Source organism: Odontomachus brunneus, unplaced genomic scaffold (genome assembly GCF_010583005.1).
Source record: "Odontomachus brunneus isolate Ranch 3 - 2012 unplaced genomic scaffold, Obru_v1 Obru_scaffold_144, whole genome shotgun sequence".
NCBI lineage: Eukaryota > Metazoa > Arthropoda > Insecta > Hymenoptera > Formicidae > Odontomachus > Odontomachus brunneus.
In genome coordinates this window covers 82,916-103,070 of record NW_022639594.1, presented here as the reverse complement: position 1 = coordinate 103,070, position 20,155 = coordinate 82,916, and the positions used below count along the sequence as shown (strand labels likewise).

Below are 20,155 nucleotides of genomic sequence, written 5' to 3'. Positions count from 1 at the left end.
ATACGGCGCGTTTCTAGGGCGCACGCCCTCTTATGTTCAAGTCTGTCAGGCTACACGTGGAAATGTCATTTGCTGACATCTACATGGTGAACCTACGCCGAGGAACGCGTAAGAAAGGAACGCGAGGAAGGTTCCCATTTGTGTTTGGAATAAAGTAGTACGATGCAAATGTCTAGGCTGGAAATTAATGTCAGAAGACTTCTGACACGCTGTGAACTAATAGCGAAAGATGATCCTCACCAAGATTGGAAACTTGAAAAGGTTCTACAAGCTGCTAGACTTTTGTTCTTACTAATTTTTACATTTGGTTGTCTTATTCGTTATATTATTAATTATCAATGGAGCTGGATAAATATACAATAATTATTAAAAATAAAATGATGTTAAAATATGTTCTTATGCATTATACATATCCCATAATAATTATTGTTATTTTCTCTAATAAGGTAAAATTAAAAATTGATTGTCAAAGAATCTATTAAGTGGATAAATTTATAAGTCTCTTAGATATATTTGTATATAAGTATTGTAAATTAAACTCTTCTCTTTTATTTTTCATGTATTTTTTGTTTCAGTATATACTTGCTCTGGATGACATGATGAACAAACTACAAACTCTACCAAAGTAATATTCTCAACTGCTTACATGATGTAGTAATTATATTAATTCTCTTGTGTGTGACTAACATATTTATATATCTTATATATCCATAAAGTCTTATATATCTGTAAATACAAAAAATAATTTAATGTTAAAGTTGGTTTTTTACCACAGTAAACCATCTAAAGATTCCATAGTGGGCTATACCAAACGGATAGATTTTTTGAAAGGAGTAATAAATGCAATGAAATTATCGAATCCAGTAGAAAGGGTGGCAGCTGCACAATTACTATCAAAGAATTCAACTTTGGTAAATGATTCTGCTAGTACAAATATCACAACACAAATACATCAGAAGACCATTGCAAAATACAATCGTGAGTTACGTGGAGAGTTATTTCATGCTGATAAAGGTAACTGTCTCTTTGAGATTTAAATATGTATATATGATCGAAATATGTTCTTACATATTGTGTTCAATGTTAAATTTGTCACATATTACAGGTATAAATAAGGATGGTGTGCGACAGAGATTATCAAACTCTAACATACAAGATGAAGATTTAGATGCTATCTTGAAATATAATCGTAATATCCAAGAGAAAATTGCTGAAAATATGCTTTCCATGACCAGTAATATGAAAGAACATGCATTAGCAGCAAGTGCCATCATAAAGAAGGATATCAATACACTAGAAAGATCAGATAAATTGACAGATATTAATGCTGTCAAACTGAAAAAAGAATCTTTAAAACTGGAAGAACACACTAATTCCAAGTGGAGATGTTGGGTGTGGATCATGATAGCTTTTGTCTTGGTTGTATTTTTCAGTAAGTAGTTCATATAATAATTATGCGTATATATGTATACTTTGTTTTTCTCTTAGATAATATACATGGAGTTTTCTTTTATTACTCAATATCACTTTTGAATTTTTATAATATACACAATTTGTGCTACATATATCTATGGAAATATTAAATTACTATCTAAATAATTAGCTCTTTCTTCAGATATGGTGTTATTCATGAAAGTTGCAAAGAAGAGAGTTTAGATGATAACTCATATTTTTCAAAAGTGTATGTATTAACAAGTATACAACGTATTTCTATGTATTACGGCCAATAAGACTGTGTGAGTCATTGGGTTGTTATTATGATGATAGAGGCTGCACACAGTCATGAGTATACTTGTAAAAACACCTACACCACCCAAAACTGCTTGGAAACCTGGTAAATATTATAAAACGGTGATATATTAGTTGATGTCTTTATCCAATAACTTCTCATGTTATTCGTGGATAATTTAAAATATCTGATTATTCATTATAAAATCTGGAGCCTTCCTTAACTTTTTATTAAGTGATGGTTACTAAGTAATGAGAAAAACTCTAACATTTACATATGATTCTGTACGTGTATGTACTTCCATGTATTACAGGATTATGTATATTATATGTTAAATTAATTATATTTAAGTTATTAAAGCTCAATAAAAAAATCGAACATATATAATTTTGAGGTTATATGGTATACCTTGATCCAATACTTCAATTTATCTTAAGAAAATTCAGAGAGTGATATTATATACTTTAAATTATATGTAAAGAAACACAATCTAAAAGAATTTATAAAAATTGTGTTGCAGTTATTTAAAAAACGTTATATTGATCTTTCACTGACTAGAAATGTTACGATAATTGATACGTGAATTAAAAAAGAGACTAGCAATTTAATCAAACGATCCAGTGCATATATAATATATTAAGTTTTGTAGCTCTACAATGTTCATTTCTAACATAATATAATATCGATTATCAATATTAACGTTATGTTTTTATCTTTAAGGCAGGGTAAAAGTGGTCAGAGCTCTGTGCAAGTACACTGCACAACATGTAAGTACTTCTCTTACACAATGATCTATCAAAAATAAAATGAAATATGTTTCTTACATTTTGTGGTCACAACGCACCCATGGAATAATATTTTCTCTTGGCAGGCGAACGAATTGTCGTTTGACGAAGGTGATCTTCTTTATGTATACGATAAAGATGTAGATCCAAACTGGTGGACAGCGAAATGTGGAAACCAAAAAGGACTTATACCTGTCGCTTATGGTTAGAAAAATTGCATCCTCTTGTATTAATTTTTTTAATTTTCTAACTCTTATCTCTCATCTTCTATCTTTATCTCTTATTAAAATAGTCGAAGAACAAACACAAGAAATTGAATTACCACTACATGATGCTGCGAGACGTGGCAATATATCTTTCCTAAGAGAATACTTGAAACAGGGTATATCAGGGACAGGCTTAGACGCAGCCGGAAATACACCGTTATATTGGGCAGCGCGCACTGGCCATGTGGAATGCGCAAAGGAGCTCCTTAATTTACCAAATCCTGCAGTAAATGCTCAGGTACAGATGACGCACTTAAATGATACATTTAGAGAATTAGAGATATGTTCTCTTATTTTAATATCGTTAAGTGTAGGTGCAACAAACATTTAACAATATTTAACGGAATTTAAAATATGAATACGGACTTTGACTTATGTGTTCATTATACTATAGTATTCATTATATTATCGCGTTATATTGATATATTATCAGTACTTCATTTTCTCTAATGTTATATTCCTAATATCTCCCGTTAATCGTAGAATAAAATGGGCGATACACCGTTGCATGTGGCGGCGAGTCACGGACACTTGGAAGTAATAAATTTACTGCTGGAACACAACGTGGACGTGTTGTTACGGAACAAGGATGGTTTTATCGCGGAAGAATTGGCGTCCGACGCGTCCATCAAAAACGCGATACAATCGCAACAAAGTGGATACGACGGCAGACACGAGTACGACGATGATGATTACAATGATGACAGTGATTAAAAATGTCATTTTCATCCGATAGAAACAATATAAACATTCCTATAATGAGAGTATTAGGCGATATCGCTGATTTCTAAAGATCTCTCGAGCAATGCTCGTCTTAATATTTAAGAACAATTATTTTATAATTCGCCATTATATCATAGTGTTCTTAATGTTCATCGTTGCGACGACAAAATAATTAAAGCGCTCGATTATTTAAAATGAAAAAATTAATAAATATATTGTTATGATGTACATTATTTTATGAACATATACTTTCTCGTAACGCTATTAGTATTATTTTACCGTACAAATATTTAAGAATGATCTACATAGAGCATCATTGTAACAACTAAACTGAATGAAACTAGATTAATTATGCTCCAATTAATCATTCAACTATACAAATTATTTAATGTAAGAAAGCACTATAGATTTAAAACGTACAAGACGACTTATGGAAAAAGAATATGTAAATATCCTTTGAAATGAATTATGTAATTTTTTTTCAAATTCATTTATTTGGATCTTCAGGGGATCCAATAATTTAATTTTTTTAACAAAGAATGTAATACAATCTTCTTTTTCTAGTATATCGTCTTATTTATAATTTATTACACAAATCACTTCCTTCAAACTTTTTTGCTAAACCATCTATTGAAATCGAGCCTCAATATTAATCGAGCCAAATGTTCCCCACTGGGTTGCGCACGTACTTTGTTCAGTGCTTTCGTCAACCAATTCATTACGCTGTCTAGTGTCTCACATAACGTTTTGAGTTCTTCTTTCTCCGTTAAAAGTAAATTTCCAACTTCCCACATGGATGCTTGCAAAATAAAGTCGTCACATAGCCGTAACAAAAGATGTATCAGCTTATTCACCTAAAAATTGAAAACGATTTAATAAATATATCGCAAGTTATATATGTACAAATTATCTTCAGCCTAATCTTTATCTATTTCATCGATTCTTCGGTAAATCTCCCATCGAATTTTCTTCAATAAAAATGGCTTGTTGAATCAGACAGAATTTTAAAATTTATAAGTAATTTTAGTTTTGGACTTACTGGATTTTTCTTTCCCGCTCCACTGCCCAACAAAAAGGTCTGCGACATGACGTTAGCCAAGAACACAGAATGCGCCTTCTGTATATCTTCGAAATTTCGTGTACTTTTCATACTTGTCTCCATTACAGTATACTGACTCTCCACCACGTCTACTTGCAGATAATACTGCAAATTGTCGATAATAAAAATCAAATTATTTCTCAACTGGATGACGCCGATATCTCTGCAATTATAAAAACTTTGCTGTGAAAATCATGGATAATTCGACGTAATAAATTTCACGGATAATAATAAGTTTCATTCAACGTAATTCTTATTAAACCAAGATTCTTATTCTAATTTTAAATAATAAAGTCTAATTCTGATTGATATCACTTACATGTTTTTGTAATGCATATGTTCACTCCATAAATTCCACAGATCTATCTGTGTTTTCTTAACTCTCAACAGAAAGCGAAACAGAGTGTTGTAATCGCTTAATGAGACTGGACTAAACAACAAGTGCAACGGCCAAACGACTTTATATTTTAAGATAATTGTACCCCAGCCACGTTTCTCTGAAGAAAAAATTCGATTTTAACGTTATCTTAAACATCTCAGAAATAAGATATAACGATTAAATGCTGCAAATATATACCATTAGGATCTTGTCTCTCATCATCAGGAAAATCGGTGGCATCTGTATCAGTGTCTTCGTTCTCGGAAGGGGGTACGGGCACAGCGAAGTTAAAACTGTCAATTGCACTTTCGTCGTTCAAATGCATTTTCCTCAATGCTATCTGAAATGCGAGATTAATGTCTCTAGACGTGTGACTCGTCGGCGCCTTGTTAAGGATGTGTGCTGTGAGCTTGATAAATTCAAGAAACAGGTCACCGCGCCCCATTAGGAAGAACTCCTTCACCAGCCTGAGTTGCTGCATCAGTTGCGCCTCTTCGACAGCGACGTGCCACAGAAGCTCGGTCACGCATTGCTTCAACTCGTTGATCGTGCGATCGAACTCGACGATGTTGAAGACGGACTTCGCTTGAAGATTCTGAAGTTTTCTGAAGAATTCGTATTCCTTGTCACCCCACACCGAATTCTCCGTCTTAGACGTCATGCTAAAATCTAAATGATCGAGTATTAGAATTTCTTTGTGTAATTTTTATAATAATACTAATTTGTAATTTTTATAGTAATACTAATAATTAAGTAGCAAATTTATTACCTAAAGTAATATCAATAATTAAGTAGCATATTTTGAAGAATTTTGAAGTCGTTTTTCTAAAGATATTACCTCTTTTCTGTCTGGGATCGTTTCCGAACATAATGACGGTCTGACCAATAGTCAAAATCTTGTTTGCCAACGATGGCCTGATGTATGATGGAAGCATGTCGATCTGGACATTGTAGTCCCACATATCAACGTCTGATTTCTTGCTGATCGACAATTCGCGTGTATCAACGTCGTCTTTACTCTTCACGTGCACTAAGGTTCTGTCACAGTCTGATACTTTCTGTATGAAGAACTCTCTATGAACATCTTCCAATTGTCCATATAAGAGCCAGCTTGTTAAATGCTTGTAGAAAACAATGTGAATGTTATGAACCATCCTGAAAATAAATAGATAAAAACACTGCTAATAATATTCCGGGCTTCATTAAAAATTTCTTACAGTTTCAAAGCAAAGTTGATCTTGGGTATACCAGTATGCATACGCTGATGTAAACATTGCAACAATTTACAACCATACAGTTTCTGTGTACGAATCTGAAACAAATGGGTTGCAAATGATTGCATCAAATACATTGATTAGCATACAAAATTTATTAGTATAAGATTTCTTCAAAGAAACATATACTTACTTCACGAATAATAGAATGTAAAACAGAGAACAAGCAAGTATAGTTCTCAACGCTGCAGAGGATTAATGATAGAGGAGTATAATTGTTGTTTAAGACTGTAGTTTCTAACTTAACTATTTCTTCACGAAATGGTTCCAGTGCCTGGTCCATTCCATCACACAGAGCACGGGCATAAAGACCAGGAGTTATATTTTCTGCAAAACATTAATATAAAATGTTAATTAATTATGTAACAGAGAGTGTTTTATATCAAGCTTTGGATATCACTAACATCTTACCTTTTGTATCTTGACCATGTATCGAATATTCACGTATAAAACCTCGTATAACATTGCACTCTTTTACTATATCTAATATCCTATTGAGTAGTGCTTGTTCTCCAGGATGTAAGTATTTCTCAAGATCTACAGACTAAAAAAGATTAATAAATTATACATAAGTAGTATTACTATATAGTAGTATTATATTTAGTAGTATATATAGTATTATATATAGTAGTATTATAGTTTCAAATACTAATGTAGATTATATATTATCTTTGTGTATATTATATATAGATTGTATATTATTTTTTGTGTATTATATATCTAAAAATATGCAATACTTAATCTTCTGTTTCATTTTGCTTTAATATACAATATGTTCTTACGTCTGTCTCTATTATCTCCGATACACTAGTTGAACATCCCCATAGTGATAGTAAAATCTCATGCAACATGTTGAAAGTTGATAGCTAATAAACAGTAAAAATTTTCTTCATACAAATATAATTATATATCAATTACACAAAACAATTAATAAGTAAATATAAATACAATCAATGTTATGTTATATAACAAATATTATTTCATATTACACCATAATATTCATATTATACAAATAATGATGATTGTTTATTATTAGTGTCTATTGAACATTACACATGATGGTCGCTATAAAAACATACCTGCTTTAATTCTAATTATTCAGTCTCATTTCATATTTCATTATTACTTCACTTTCTTCAAGATCACAAATTACAAATCATGTAATATTGAATTCCTGAAGTTTAAATCTGTTCGACAAAATACATTCGTGGCAGGCTGCAAATTGTTTCTCCATCTTTCAAAGAAAACGATCAGCGACAATCACGCCGCATTGGCGTACTTCACAAACTGCTGAATATATTTTCCTATAGAATATACTAAGGGCGGTATTCATAGTCGAATCTTATTTCAAGACCGTCTTAAGTAATGTCTTAAGATGCGAATATAGCTCTGTGATTGGTTCATGACATCTTAAGACTGTACTTAAAGGGTGCATCCAACAATAAATGCTGCGCACGTTTCTCCCTCTTGTTCTATTCTTCAGATTCGAATGAAGAAAGAGAAAGAAGTAAAAACGCTACAAAGCATTTGCAGCGCTCGCTGGACCGTACCCATGTACCAATGGCTGCGTTCAGCAGAGAAAGCTGCTTTGTAACTGTTGTAAAATTCGTGAATCTAATTGGAGCATGCTCTTAATTTTGGTTGAATCCAAGAGCATGTACCAATCAGATTCACGAATTTTACACAGTTGCAAAGTAGCTTTCTCTGCTGAACGCCTTTGTCTCACTTCAATATATTGCACCAGTTCAACAGAGCAGTTAAAAAAAACAGACCACTTAAATATACATTTGGATATACAATGAGTCCAGTGTGCTCAGCCATATATTGAAACTGAAACTATACAATGTAAACAGAGCAATGACATAAGGTCACTAATGGTTAGGTGCACTCAGTCAATTATTGAGGAAGTATACAATATAAACAATCAGATATAATTTTCGGAAGTTTCTGAAAAACTGATTTAAAGACATGATTCTGGAAGTAACTAGTATAATAAGTTAACATAATAGAGTGACTTGAGTAAGGTTAGGAAAAACTGTGAAGTTAAGAAAATGCCATCAGTACTGGTTGGAGCTTCGCAATGTAACCAGCGAATGTGGCAAGCGTTAAAGATTCACATCATGCGAGAACGACAACGTAAAAAACAAGGTAAAATAAAAGTTGAAAGAAGAAAATTGACTTGTTTTGATATAACTTATATAGTACTTGAAATTCACACTGTTGTGTATTTAACTCCAGAAGCTGATGAAGAAGAAGAACGTTTGCGTAAAGAAAGGGAACGCCAACAGAAACAAGATGTAATGACATTTGGTGAGACACAAGAACAGATCAATAATTTGCACGGTGAAATCTCAGAGTTGGAAATGGAGAAGCATGATTTGTTTACAGAACTGAAGAGAGTTTTGCATGAAGAAGGAACTAGAAAACAATTTGCAAAAGAGAACAAGTTTGTTTATTATGTTAATTGTGATATCTAATTGTATAAAGTTTGATAATTATAAGCTTTATATAATGAAATCTTGATTTTCTAGTATATACTCAGAAGTATCGACTGTAGGAATATATTCGACAGTGAATACTAAAGTAACACATCCTCAACTATTACCAACAACACGAAATATTGGTTCTCTACATGAATCTAGTGTTGTTGAACAACAAATATTAACAACTGTAAGTAATTTATTTGTAAACTAATCTTCAGCTAAAATCTCAAGTGTTTCTATTGTATAAATTAATGTCCCAGTTTTTACTTTAGGGATCTACTAAGGAAACATTTATGCCACGAAATATACCTCTACGTGGAAATATATTTCCCACATCAGTATGTAAAGCACCATCATCTATTCCAATTAAGAATCCTCTATCATTTTCTAGTAAGTATATAAAGTTGTACACCCTGCAAATTGTATTATAGATTGCATGTAAGACTCTTGTAAAAGCAACAAATCATAGATATTTTATTATATTTGTGCTTATATAAAGCCTAAAGAAGCTACAAGGTTATTCAGTTATTCCCGAAAAATCGTGAACAATGAATGAACAAATTTCTTAAATTTTTTAATCACTTTCTCACATTAAAGCTCTTGGTTCCCTGTTGTGGTTATTTTGATTAATGACGTCAGAAGCGAGAAAACAAATCCAAAATACATGTAAAATATATTGAAATAAAAAGATATATCCATAAAGTGACACTTTGCCTAAAAATAATAAATAAAATTAACATGACAAAACAAAAAAAGATAGGTTATATAGATTATATAGATTACGTATCATGTTAGTTTTATAGCTATTTATTGATTATTACATATTTTATGTAATCATAAATAATCGACATATATTTCCCCGCCTCTGACATTATTAACTAAGATTATTGCAGCAAGGAAGTAGGAGCTTTAAAAAAATATAACATTTTCAATATAGGAGAGGAATGACTCTCCTCTTTTTTCTTCAAATTAATAAAAAATTCTCTTTTCCTTTGGTTAGTTGAGAATTCGATCGGTCCGAGTAAAAAAAATTACGATTATTCCTCAATTATGTTGCAACCATCCAGAGAGACTCCAGAACAGTCTAAACCAACTTATCCTACAGTAGCTAAAGTCTCATCATTAACAACAAATCCTGGTAATTTCACTTATCCTGTAATTCAAACATCAATTCCATGCTATCTTATATTTTATGAAAATAATATTTCGTAGCGTACATAGCCTATAAACATTCGATGGAGCAACAAACCTCTTTGACAGCATTTAAGATGCCTCTAAGCATGAATGAGGGCCATTCTGTTATATCGAATAGAAGTAACATTCTTCGGGACGCTCTGGCTCACCATCCACCTCAGGTAATATCTCAATTTCTAATGTCTTACTTAATAATTTTTTTGATTAATGACATCAGAAACAAGAAAATACAAACTCAAAAATTCATTTGAAATATGTTAAAATAAAAAGATAAGATCCATAAAATTTTTTATTTATTACTTACGATTGATCGAGCAAATTTGTATAATCAAAAGAACGAATAACGAATTTTCCGATGTATAATCAAAAAACAAATTGAGATCTACACACACACACACACACACACACACACACACACACACACACACACACACACACACACACACACACACACACACACACACACACACACACACACACACACACACACACACACACACACACACACACACACACACACACACACACACACACACACACACACACATATATGAGAGCCAACATTAGATTTTGGTTGTGAATAGTTTTTTTAATATATATATGATAAATTTCTAAACATTTCGGCCGTTGTCGGCTTTCAGTAGAAATTACATACACTACATTTTGTCATAAATTAATGTAACATAATGTAGTCTCTTTTTTTAATCTATCTTTTCTCACCTTTTCTTTTGTCATTAAACTATATATCAACTGTTAAAAGAAAAGGAAAATTTTCAAAGTATTTTATAGATCGGAATATTGGGTTTAATCTATAATATAGATATAGCCTTTAATCTTTAACCTTTTGCTCTTAATCCTGATGTAATTTCCGACAAAAAGTTTTCCGTGCTACCTAAAGTCGTAATAAGTTTTAAACTGTATTACGATTTCTGACAGTGCGGGAAACTTTTTATTAGAATTTATGTTATAATTTAAAGCTTACAAGTAAACCTATCCAAAAGGTACATTCCGATTTCTTTCTAATTTGGCACAAATGTAGAAATACAAAAAATATTTAGGACATATTTTTTCATTTTGACCGTTTTGAGTTTCACGGGCAGTTTATAGCTTTTTAATGTTCTCACTCCTATCATCAAGTGCAGTAAAAATGCATATGTAATAAAATTGAATACAAGATATAGTTAAATAATTTTAACAAAATCGGCATAGCTGAGACACGAATCATTCTAAATTTTTTTTAGCCGAGATTCCAACTGAAATATTTCAAATCTGTACTAAATTAATAAAAAATGGTTCGAATCTCGGCGAAACCGAGAAATTTGTATAATTTTTTTTTCAACTTTTTACATGTTTTGTTTAAACATTTTATTATTTATACAAATAATTTTACACATTTGATTTTATATTCATAATCAGCAAATTAAAAACGTCTATATCTTGGATTCAATTTTATTTTTTATGCATTTTATTATGCATTTGTTAATGATAGGAATAAGAACATTAAAAAGCTATAAACTGCCCGTGAAACTCAAAGTGGACCAAAATAAAAAAATATGACCTAAATATTTTTTGTACTTTTTCACTTGTGCCAAATTAGAAAGAAATTGAAGTATAACTTTTGGGTAGGTTTACTTGTTACATCAAAAGACTAAAGGTTTTATTATACCTATTGTAGACCGAGTTTTATCGGTCGATTACAAATGTCATTTTATAGATATATTTTTTTTTATTTTAAGTGTGAATTTTCTTATTTCTGGTATTATTAATCAGTATTGCAGTGGAAAAATATGAACTTTAAATGCTTTAAATTAAACACACACTTTTCATCTTTTTTACCACGGCTCACTAGAATAAATCATTCAGTTTTTAGAATATTTGTAAGTTCGCTACAGATAAGAAATTCGCGGACATTTTACAAAAACTAAAAATTGGTTTTATAAAATAATCGCATCATTTTAATGTGATATGCAGAGTGTTGAAAAACAACATGGCACAAATTTATCTACGTGTTCCTCAGACAATTCTAAGAACAAAAGTTTATATAAACATGTGTTTGAAATGAATAAGTTTTTTAGATAGAGAGCTTTGAAAATTGCAATTTTTTTTGTAATAATATAATAATAATAAATAATAATAATAAATTGTCTTAAAAACATTGAATTTTTAAAATCTGATATTTAAACAAAATTTTTTTTTTTCACAAAGATAAGGTTAAAACTACTCCATGCTTTTTCTATTACCCTTATTTTTAGTTTTCATTCAAAACCTTTTTGGCATTTTCAGAAAAAGTTTACTTAAGCACAGACATATGCCAAATTTTATTTAATTGTCATTAGTTTCTAAGTTATTATCGTTACAAAAAAAAAATTGCAATTTTCAAAGCCTTCTATCTCAAAAACTAAACCGTTTCGGATATGTTTACTTGAATGAACTTTTATTCTTAGAATTGTCTGAGGAACACAGATAAATGTGTGCTATGTTGTTTTCCAACATCCTGTATATTGCGTTTGATATACAAAGATTTAATAACAATAATGTGTATGTACTTGTACCATTTTTAATAGAAGTCTTTGTATCTTTTTTACTGTGTTCATAAAGAGTATCAAGGCGAAAGAAGCTACTGGTTATCATGTAGGAGCACCTGCTGTAACATATGACGATACGTCCAATATCACACTTAATAGGTTGTTGGATAATTCATCTTTTATGTTACCTATGTCTTATGGTAGATTTAATTCTTTATAATGAAAAAATTGGAATTTATAACAATTTATAGTAAAAATTTATAATAATTTTTTTTACTTGCATTTGTATATTACTATTATTATTTTGTCGTACAATTGCCAAAATAATATTAATATACTGATCATTTAAGAATATTATTTTACATTTATCGAAAATTTAATATCCGTAACTGGTGGATTTAGTTAGGTGGCGTGCATGTGTGTCGATGTGTGAAGCGTGAGTGCGAGATTAAGTGCGATAATTTAAAGTAAATATTCGTGACTGATATAATATTAACTATTTTACAATACTTAATATATATGCGCGTGCTTGTTAAATTGAATAAATTGAGTAAATTGAGTGGATATAGAGATTGTAAAAATTTGTTTGTTTATGTACAACAAATTAATGTACAAGTTGTAAACTTGATATATACGCTCAAACATGTTGCAAAATAAATATAAAGAAAATATAAGAATTTTATAAAATAACGATCGAACCGCACTTGATGTTAATGTCAAATTCAACTTGAGAGAAAGAAATAGAGGAGGACAAAGAAACAAAAAGATTACATGACTCGATTATTTTCTATAAAATTATTTTTACTTGTAACACTAGTGTGTAAGCACTTTGCTTACTTCTTTCCAAAATTACGATTATGAGGCGGAGATTTGACTTGCAGTGGCGTTGATGATGCATGGCGGCGTAAAACGCACATAACGTATAGTATTCCAGACGTTGACGTACGTTGAGGACACCGTTATTGTAATACCGATTGCCACGATAAAATAGCCGAAGCATTTAACCATCCTCTCGCACGATCTCTCACTTTTCTTTAATAATGTTTTCTCCGTGATTTCTTCTCGTGGACTATCCGCGGGTTTCACGTTTCGAATTCTATTCGATTCGGCGGCATCGACGAGATGCGGATGTTCCGGATGCGTGTTGGTCAGCGGAATTTCAGTAGTTCCCTTGCCTCGATCATCTTTGTAACGATCGATAAATTCTTTGGATTGTGAATCTATCTTATCGTCCGTTAAATCGTCGTAGTAGAGATACGTATATCTGTCGAAAATTTGGAATTTCAATATATGTGCGACTCATCAAATATTTTCATTTCTTATAATAGACATAAAACAATTTTTTTTTCATAAAACCGTATTGCTAAGTTAATACTAACAAGTTAATATAATACTAACAATATAGTTGTTAAGTATCGGTAAACTTTATATTTATTATAACTAGTATAATAAGTATAAGAAGACATATTTTCGAAGTATTCAGAGAAATTTGATCGCGAAACTTTGATGTAATATTTAAGTATTGGTGACTAATGCAACAATCGCTTTAGATGTATCCAGATATTAAGGCTTGCAAAAGTTCGTCGAATTTATATTTTTTGTTAGTAATAGTAAAATAGCACTTATCAAATCAAAGTATCATTATCCTCTTTTTTCTGATAAAATAATTCATTTTTTGAGCCAATGAAATCATCAACGATCTGATGAACATTTGTAAGCTTCTAATATAAAGCATCTAGATATTCGTGTTAGTGCGTGTATGTTTAATACCTGCGAGAATTATTCGTGGCACTTAGAAAACCGTAGTAGATCGAACGCGAATGAGCTTCGGAATCCATCGAGTGTTCCTCTTCATCGCTGAGTTTTCTACGAGAACTCGAGTGAATTTCTCGTGTGATCGCTGCTTGGGTCGACTTCTGTTTCAAAGCTAAAGCTCGATTATATATCAAAGGTGGTAACACGAACACTAGCGATCCGGTCAACGATCCGCCGATTAAAGCCATGACTATGTCGAATCGTGACACCGATTCGCCCACGGCTACGCTGAGAAGAACTACCGCCGACCTCATGGCGCATCGTTTCCATCCGAAGGCTGTTAATATTGTAATAAACATTATTTTAAACATCCAAGTCTATTACAACAATTTGTGTATTCAAATCTAAAACTATACAACGAATTGTAAATACGAGTTGTAGTAAGGCATGAAATTAAGTTTCATTCCAAATTATGAATTAGGAAAAACATTGAACTACAAATTTCTTTCCACATATATAATTTCAGATCTCGTTCTTTAGAAACGAGAAGTTGTAAATTCGAGCAATTTTCACAGAACTGACAATGAACACTGAGACTATGTGTGTATCAAAGAAGTTTTTTTTTTTTCAAGTCAGACATCACAATGTCGTAACACATGAAAAATATTTCTACGCTTACTTCTCTGCACACTCCATTGATCCTCCAAATGTTGGAAAAGCGCCGAATAGCCGATTACGCTGGAGAAGCACAGTTGAAGGGCGGCCAACAGCACAGCGATGTTAGTAACTGATCCTGATGGCATAGCTTCGAGGATATTCGCAGTCGTGCTGTCGCCGTACTTCCACACAGCTAATCCAACGGTAACGGCAAACAGGGATCCGCTCGCTGCGCAAAAAGCAATATAGAATTAATATGAAAAATATACTAAATATACTCTTCAGAGACTATACAGCGATCTCTTACTTATGAAAGAGAAAAAAACGGCTTTGTCGATGTCTCGGGGTCGACGCATATCGACTTGTATCGTCATTAGTGTTGGATGCACGTCGAACTGAAAGGCCAGCATGCCGTAACTGAAAATTTGTACGCACAACTGTCAATTACTTAATTAATCGAACTTCTGATAAAAAGACGAAAGATACTAACGGTTAAAAGACTATGAAGAGAAAAATAGATGTATAATTGATATATCAATAATTTATTTCATAATTATATATTGGAAAAGATTTCTACAAAAAGATTTATATAGTGCATGTTTATATATAAGACAGTTTGTATACCCGGATATAAATTTATCCCACGTCGGGGAAGTAGATATTGGTGTGGCATTGGACATTCGATCATCAGTTATAATACCCCACCATACTAATATCGCTGTTAAACTAACCGCTACACTAGAGCACGTCGCCACCCATCTATAACCATTTAATAAATATTAAATATATGCATACATATAGAGATAGAGAGGGGAAGAGAGAAAGTACAAAAAAGCTCTATAACATGATTTTTCCTAGATATCTAAATAAATAATTTATCAAACGTTATCTATACAAATTTTATTTTATCTGAATTTAATATAAAAAGTAGCTTATATTAGCTTACTAATTATATTATCTTTATCCTCTTACTTCATATCTCGCGGACTGCCTAACCACATTAACGGACAAAGTAATACGCCAACTATCAGTAGCCAATAACAGAAAGAGAGATCGAAACGCAGTCCTGATACTTTGAGTCCGAATAGGTGTAGGTTCTGCGAAGCTAAGAAACAATCTGTATTTAATATACCGAACGTCGAAATACACAGTTTTTTATTTAGGAGAAAATTCGAAGTTATATCCATAAAGATTTGATAAATCTCTAACTTCTGTTTTTTCGACAAAAAATTCGATAATAGAAAACTTTAAGACGAACGAATGATTATTATACTTGCTGCGCATATAAATAATATGTGGATATATTAATAGCAGCGCAAAATCGTGAAGTCAATTTCATAGAACGCAATACAATAAAATTTTCACACTTCTCACACGTTAATACAACATAAAATATCTTTACTCACCGACCAGCAGATTGGGAATACCGCAACCGAAGACTGTCAGATCCAGAAGTACAGTGACGATAGATCGTGCACGCGAACCCAACGTTAACTCTGTCACAGCAGCGAGAGGGTAGCTGCAATTTTAGTCACGTTACAATATAGAATTTATAATTTTTAAATGTTTGTTTCTTTTAAATAACACACGAACTTAGACACAACACGAACGTTTAAAGGACGATTAATGAATAGAAACAGAATCAATTATTTTTCTACGAATTACCGAAGAATAATTTCGAACGAATCTCCTCCGGAATTTTGAAGATGCTCGTGAAATTTTTGTTCCTAAATTAATTTATCGAAAGAAGCCTTTGTCTTTATATTCTTATCCGGCTTTTTTCCTTTATCGTGATATCTACACTATCGCGAATGAGAGTTCGTAACAGTACCGATTCTTCCGTGAGATCTGCGGATCCAGATTACTGGCGATGATCCATGATCTTCCCAGCAAAGTGGCGGTATAAATTTGCAAACCAAAGACAATCAGCACCAGTGGGATCCCATATAATCCTAATGATACACATATATTTCTCTTTTAATTTCTTTATACTTAAAACTATTATTGTTAGAATAAACTAATATTTTCTGCGTATGAACTGCCCGTTTATATTATGTTATATTATATTACATCTCTCTGTACGTTATACTAACATAACGATATCTCTATACAATATTTCTGATATAAACAGATAGGGTCAACGACCTCAGCAATTGACACCAAAGAAACAAAACAATAACAGCTTCATAAGAAAGAATTAAAATCCCGTAATACGTAAATTTCCATTGAGTTAAACTCATAACAATCGAAAATCGTAAATTTAATAAATACTATATATGTCATTCAAATATAAATATCCTTTATTTCTGTAAAATATCCACAATATCTCACTTCTTATCAATAGATAACAGATTTTTTACTTAATATACAATTAATATTCTTGTAAAAATGACAATTAAAAAGAGATCTCTAGCGAGAATTCCGAGAGAATAATGAATAAAAAATCGGAGAACTCAGTTTCTTCACAAAACAACTTTTTACAGTCACCTAATAATAATTTCTCCGTTGCGATAATATCTCGTCGATTGCGGTTTTGTACGAGAATTACAAAGAGCAACTTACCACATTGGACGATTGCACATGGCAAAGCGATGATCGGAAACACACCGAAAATGTCAACGATACATAGAGTCGCAAATAATAACGACAGTCCCGAATTCGCGTTTCTCCAGATCAATGGGATAGTTTCGCGATTCATGTCGTAGCTTTCACGATTCGCGCTGGAATATTATCGTGGTGTTCGGCATCGGGTGCAGACCGGTTCCCGTGGTTCTCTCGTTGCGCACCGCATCGTGAGGGTAACTTGACACCGTATCGAGCATGAACCATTTACTTCGCCAGCCAGCCCGAGGACACCGAGGAAGACCTACAATGTATACAAGTCTAATGTTTAGCAAGTAAACGCATCGATATAATACAATGCAAGCGAGTCGTGGGGAATTATGGGAAAATTATGTGAAAATTTCGAAAAAACAAAATTGAGTGTCACGTATTCTGAGTTCATTTTTAAATACAAAAAAAATTCTTTCGAGTTTAGTTCAGTGAAAAGAATTCTTTTTTTTATATATCTAAAAAAGAACTCAGAATTGGGGACATACGACAATAGACAAAAGTTTGCAAAATAACATGTAAAACTTAATAAAAATATTCAATCTTTGGATGGATATACTTTTGCATATTTATGATCTCTGTTTGATAATAGATACAAAACTTACAAAGATTACATTACATTTAGGCCGAATTTCAATGTGAATCAATCATCTTTTTGATTCATATTGATTTAAATTGAAATTTAGGCTAAACCTTATGTAATGTTATTATCGTTTTGTGTTCGTTATTTTAAAAAGGAATGTACATTAAAGAATCATGTAACTGATAGTGAGAATTTTTATATACCTTGTAGATATATGTAACAATATTTGGAGACATTCCAAACAATTATTCGGTGAACTGCTCAATTTTGTATTGTACTCCACTTGTGTTTTTCTTCGATAGTCGCGCCAAGTAACTCATGAACGTTGCACCGGTGCAAATAGTAATTTTCTTTGAGTGATAACGAAATTTCTCGAATATCGTGTCGAATACAAATTACTTTATAAATACTTATTATAATTATAAATACTTATTCCACAAACCAACTAAAAAACATCAAAGAAAACCTACTATATATATGATCTTTACGTTCAGCAAGTGATCGTATATTACGCATCAATATAATAAAATGTAAGCAAGACATGACCAAGAAATGATGAAATACAGAATTACATTTAGAACAATTTAAAAGAGGCAAAATCGGGTAAAGAATTGAGGATAAAATAGTCGAAAGTTTGCGAAATATCGTGTAGAAGCTAATTAAAATATTCAATTTACCTAGATGGATGTATTTTGTATGAAAATTACGATGCGCATTAAAAAATCATGCAGCTAATAGCGAAAACTTTTGTACACCCCGTAGATGTACGCAGGAATATTCGGGAATATTTTCCAGACAATTGTTCAACAGAGCATCCGGCTGTGTGTTGTTCTCTGCTTGTATTGTTTGGTAGTCGCGCCATCGTTGGCAATAACTCTCTCCGTGTTTATCATTTGCGCAGACTCGTAGCGCCTGCCGCTCAGTATATATAGTACCCCCACTACCAGTAGCCTACCAGTACTGCGTCCGACATCGGGTGCGTTCGCTTTGGGCGCTTATGTGTGTAAGCGTCATTCTATCTTTATTGCTTGTTACATGCGGGAAGAAGATAGAATGATGCTTACAGCGCATAAGCGTCCAAAGCGAACGCAGCTATCGACATACAACATTTTAGAGAGCCTATAATCAGAGAGTCGTCAACTCGTCATTGGCTGCGCGCTGATTGGCTCAGGGCGCATGATTTTGAGAGAAAGGTTATGGAGGATTCACACCGCGTCTGATGTCTGACGTACGACGTCCGATATCCAATAACAGAACAGCTTTCCAATGGAGAATTGAATTCTCTATTAGAAAGCTGTTTTCCTATTGGATATCGAACGTCGTATATCGGACGCGGTGTAAATCCTGCATTATGGCTTTTGCACACAGAACGCGGTAATGCTTGCCGCGCGGCACAAGTTCGCGCGATAGCCAATCAATATGCTGCTTTCCGTAATAACCTTCTAGCTCTTACGGAAAAATATATTGATTGGTTGTCGCATGGACTCCCACCACGCGGCAAGCATTACGCGTCCTGTAGGCAGGAGCTATTAGAGTGACAGTGATAGGAAGAACGTAAAGATTAAATTAAGAAGATTAAATAGGTAAGGATTTTAAAGCTGAATTGTATCTTTTTTCGTTTGATAAGTATTTACATGTATTATATATAATTATTTGAATTTGCATATATCTCTCAGATGGAGCTCCACGCGCCCTGAGCCAATCAGCGCGCAGCCGGTCACGTGACGATTTGACAACTCTCTGATTTTAGGCTCTCTAACAACATTTAGGCTGCGTTCAAAAACATCACTCTCTCGTGTGTTTTCGTGATTTCAGTGGGAAAGTAGTGGAGGTACCGTGTACCTTCGTGTGTCGAGTATTTCCGAATGCTTTTCAATGTGACTTTTAATGTAAACTAGGTGTCTATTTTCTGTTTCTGTACTGTGAAGTGATGCGATAACGGAAAAGTTATGGCTTCTGCACACAGAACGCGGCAACGTTTACCGCGCGGCGGAAGTTCGTGCGACAGTCAATCAATATGCTGCTTTCCGTAATAACTTTCTAGCTCTTACGGAAAACAACATATTGATTGGCTGTCTTGCGGACTTCCGCCG

General features: G+C 32.6%; 4 protein-coding genes across 10 annotated transcripts; 2 read left to right on the top strand and 2 right to left on the bottom strand.

Moving 5' to 3' along the window:
• The first annotated feature begins 54 nt into the window (after positions 1-54).
• LOC116850379 (osteoclast-stimulating factor 1-like) lies at positions 55-4,069 on the top strand. 2 transcript variants are annotated; one of them, XM_032828594.1, is made up of 8 exons: positions 55-261; positions 576-625; positions 776-1,014; positions 1,106-1,436; positions 2,454-2,496; positions 2,601-2,718; positions 2,807-3,018; positions 3,264-4,069. In XM_032828594.1, exons 1-8 carry the CDS (start codon positions 163-165, stop codon positions 3,492-3,494), a joined length of 1,323 nt encoding a protein of 440 aa, XP_032684485.1. In that variant the 5' UTR covers positions 55-162; the 3' UTR covers positions 3,495-4,069. The 2 variants fall into 2 exon arrangements, with proteins under 2 accessions (XP_032684485.1, XP_032684484.1); XM_032828593.1 differs by lacking the exons at positions 55-261; positions 576-625; positions 776-1,014; positions 1,106-1,436 and adding an exon at positions 1,627-1,834 and having other exon boundaries at positions 2,450-2,496.
• LOC116850374 (gamma-tubulin complex component 4) lies at positions 3,055-7,552 on the bottom strand. The gene is made up of 10 exons (XM_032828581.1): positions 7,335-7,552; positions 7,038-7,121; positions 6,667-6,799; positions 6,389-6,582; positions 6,199-6,293; positions 5,820-6,136; positions 5,180-5,650; positions 4,922-5,099; positions 4,543-4,765; positions 3,055-4,357 (listed from the first exon to the last, which is right to left on the bottom strand). The coding sequence occupies exons 2-10, from the start codon at positions 7,104-7,106 to the stop codon at positions 4,109-4,111; spliced, it is 1,929 nt and encodes a 642-aa protein (XP_032684472.1). The 5' UTR covers positions 7,107-7,121; positions 7,335-7,552; the 3' UTR covers positions 3,055-4,108.
• Positions 7,553-7,932: 380 nt separating this feature from the next.
• LOC116850377 lies at positions 7,933-12,733 on the top strand. 4 transcript variants are annotated; one of them, XM_032828591.1, is made up of 8 exons: positions 7,933-8,403; positions 8,497-8,565; positions 8,644-8,701; positions 8,787-8,925; positions 9,011-9,128; positions 9,739-9,876; positions 9,951-10,093; positions 12,531-12,733. In XM_032828591.1, exons 1-8 carry the CDS (start codon positions 8,307-8,309, stop codon positions 12,675-12,677), a joined length of 909 nt encoding a protein of 302 aa, XP_032684482.1. In that variant the 5' UTR covers positions 7,933-8,306; the 3' UTR covers positions 12,678-12,733. The 4 variants fall into 4 exon arrangements, with proteins under 4 accessions (XP_032684482.1, XP_032684481.1, XP_032684480.1 ...); XM_032828590.1 differs by having other exon boundaries at positions 7,934-8,403; positions 8,494-8,565; XM_032828589.1 differs by having other exon boundaries at positions 7,934-8,403; positions 8,497-8,701.
• Positions 12,734-12,895: 162 nt separating this feature from the next.
• LOC116850376 (amino acid transporter AVT1B) lies at positions 12,896-18,931 on the bottom strand. 3 transcript variants are annotated; one of them, XM_032828584.1, is made up of 11 exons: positions 18,740-18,931; positions 18,266-18,507; positions 17,432-17,735; positions 16,701-16,821; positions 16,276-16,388; positions 15,842-15,974; positions 15,494-15,628; positions 15,177-15,286; positions 14,892-15,098; positions 14,228-14,549; positions 12,896-13,721 (listed from the first exon to the last, which is right to left on the bottom strand). In XM_032828584.1, the coding sequence occupies exons 3-11, from the start codon at positions 17,565-17,567 to the stop codon at positions 13,313-13,315; spliced, it is 1,686 nt and encodes a 561-aa protein (XP_032684475.1). In that variant the 5' UTR covers positions 17,568-17,735; positions 18,266-18,507; positions 18,740-18,931; the 3' UTR covers positions 12,896-13,312. The 3 variants fall into 3 exon arrangements, with proteins under 3 accessions (XP_032684475.1, XP_032684477.1, XP_032684476.1); XM_032828586.1 differs by lacking the exon at positions 18,266-18,507; XM_032828585.1 differs by lacking the exon at positions 18,740-18,931 and having other exon boundaries at positions 18,266-18,552.
• Between the last annotated feature and the right edge of the window lie 1,224 nt (positions 18,932-20,155).